Consider the following 2,500-nt stretch of genomic DNA (forward strand, 5'->3'; position numbering starts at 1 on the left):
TTAGCCTAAGTCTTCAAAATATCTTCTCTTTCACACACACACACTCACACACACACACACTCACACACACTCTCTGGAAGTCAATGGTAACCTAACAGTTAACATTCTTCAAAATATCTTTTTATCTTTTGCAAAAGAAAAAAAAGTCATTAGTTTGAAACATGAGGGAGTAAATGACAGAATTTTCATCTTAATGTGACCTAGGCAACATCCCTTCCCTGAGCTCCTTCACTGAACACCTTGATATCCTTTTAGTTATTAATCTATAGCAGCAAATGAATGTGGAAACAGCTGGATATGAGTAATATGAATATGGTGTTCTGATTTCACTTCTGTCAGTCACTGCCGGCTTCCCGTCCAGCGTCGCACTGAGAACTGAAATCACACGTCGTTTCCCGGGTAAATCCCCCGATCCGGGAAGCACACAGCGGTTCTCTGGAAACTTCCTCAAACGGCAAAATCAAGAGTGATGATAAGAGCACTGAGCTACAAGCTCCCTCGCAGAACAAGGCTGATCCAACCGAGCGTGAACGTTCCTACAACTGTCAGAAATCCCACGGGAACACCTGTGTATACTGGAATACTGAGGCCGAAACATGCAAATCACAAACTAGATGATCCAGTTATGACATTTTGATTGAAGTTGTGCTGGTGTTTTTTTTCTTCTATCGTGTCGAATATCCGAGCGAAACGCTTCTGGAACAAGAACGAATGTGGGCGGGGCTTAATTTTTACCGTTAGGATGGTTGTGGTTTGCTATTGGCTGATCTCATGTGAGTGACAGGTTGCCCTGCCCTCGTCAATGTTGATTTCACGGGGACTTTAAAGGGGTGGTTGATCATGATGTCACTTCTCTATCTTTAGTTAGTGTGTAATGTTGCTGTTTGATCATAAACAACATCTGCAAAGTTACAACGCTCAAAGTTCAAAGCAAAGGGAGAGATTTACTTTTACAGAAATCACTTTTTAAGGACTACAACAAACGGCTGGTAGGAACTACAATGTTGGTGACATCACTAACCCTAAAATTTTCATAAACCCCGCCCCCGGGAACACGATTTATCGATTATCATGACAGAATATGCTAATCAGTGACTGGAAGATAGTTAACTCCACATCAGCTTCATAAACTCATCAACTAATCATTCAGAAATGTCCTGTTGCTTCAACATGATCCACTTTTTCCGGAGTCTCTCCATCTTTGTCCGACTCGGTTTGAACGTAAAAGACTAAACGTTTTTGAAATGTTCAGACACACACACACACACACACAAGCTCTTGAAGCTCCGCCCCCTGTGCCGGGAGCAGCAGCTCATTTGCATTTAAAGGGACAGACACACACAAAACCGATGCGTTTTTGCTCACCCTCAAAAAGTGACAATTTTAACATGCTATAAAAAAAAATTCTGTGGGGTATTTAGAGCTAAACCTTCACACACACACACACACACTCTGGGGACATCAGAGACTTATTTCACATCTTGTGAAAAAGGGCATTATACCACCCCTTTAAATTCAAGAATCGTCAATGTTGATTTCATGGGGACTTTAAACATTACAAGGACAAAAAATGAAGCATGCATGTTAACAATAAGATATATAATGTAGGCCAGGTGTGACGTGCAGTTATTAATGCACGAGGAGGAAGATGCCATAAGGAAACAGTTCTTGCAATAACAGAGCAAAGAGCAGCGCAGATAACTCATGTTAGAGCCAGTTATGAAGGGCTGTTCTCGTTTCCGCGAGTCTGTTACTAAATAACTAATGCAAACTAATGTGATTCCAGACCAGCTCAAAGTCCTCCAGTGAAACTCCTTCTCAAACTCGCTGGAGAACTTTTCCCAGTCTGACGGCTCACGCATTACTCCAGCAGCGTGTTTAAATACCAGTGCTAATCACACACACACACACACACACACGACACAAAAGCCCGTTTCTAATCGATCAACTTAATGCATCGATCGCAGCAACAGATGCTCAACCGCGTGACACAAACGCGAGTCGAGATCGAGAAAGAAAAGGCAGAATTACCTTAATAATGACCTGCGAGGGGGAATCGGACATGTCGCGTTGAAATTCAGGAAGTTCTTCTGTTTCCACTTTTCTCTCCCTTGTTGCTCTTCCGTGAAATAATGCAATCCTGGATAATAATGTTCCCCTCGCGACGCACTGGCGATTCTTCAGCTCGCTCGCGCATCCATTGGCCTCGCCCCGCGCGCGCAACACTTCAACTTCTCCGTGTTTCTTGTTTGTAAACGCGCGAGCCGACGCTACGTTGCGGCAACGCGATGGTTAATAACACCTTCCTGGAAGCGTCGCTCGCGGGAGCGGAACGCACCGCGGAACCTCATTGATCCGGACGCTTCGCGGCGAAATGACGTGAATTCCAGGCAACGCGCGCCTCCTTAAAGGGGAACAACCGTGTGTTTGTAAAACGCGACACCGGATCAGCGCGCGAGGATATTCCGAGTTAATCCGGAATCAGATCCGGGAATGAACT

General features: G+C 44.4%; 1 protein-coding gene across 5 annotated transcripts in view; it reads right to left on the bottom strand.

The window, feature by feature from the left end:
• Positions 1-2,500, bottom strand: part of etv6 (ETS variant transcription factor 6) — a 22,069-nt gene that overhangs the window by 19,462 nt on the left and 107 nt on the right. For 3 of the 5 annotated variants that reach the window (XR_014627122.1, XM_084407444.1, XM_084407442.1), the window contains exon 1: positions 2,032-2,478. Coding sequence is in view for 3 of the 5 variants with exons in the window: in XM_084407444.1 (XP_084263570.1) it covers positions 2,032-2,064 (33 nt within the window). In the remaining 2 variants the exon portion in view is untranslated. Of the gene's footprint in view, positions 1-2,031 lie in introns of all 5 variants that reach the window. The other 2 variants (XR_014627123.1, XM_084407443.1) reach the window with 2 other exon arrangements.

This window comes from Rutilus rutilus (genome assembly GCF_951802725.1).
Source record: "Rutilus rutilus genome assembly, chromosome: 4".
In the NCBI taxonomy this organism is placed as follows: domain Eukaryota; kingdom Metazoa; phylum Chordata; class Actinopteri; order Cypriniformes; family Leuciscidae; genus Rutilus; species Rutilus rutilus.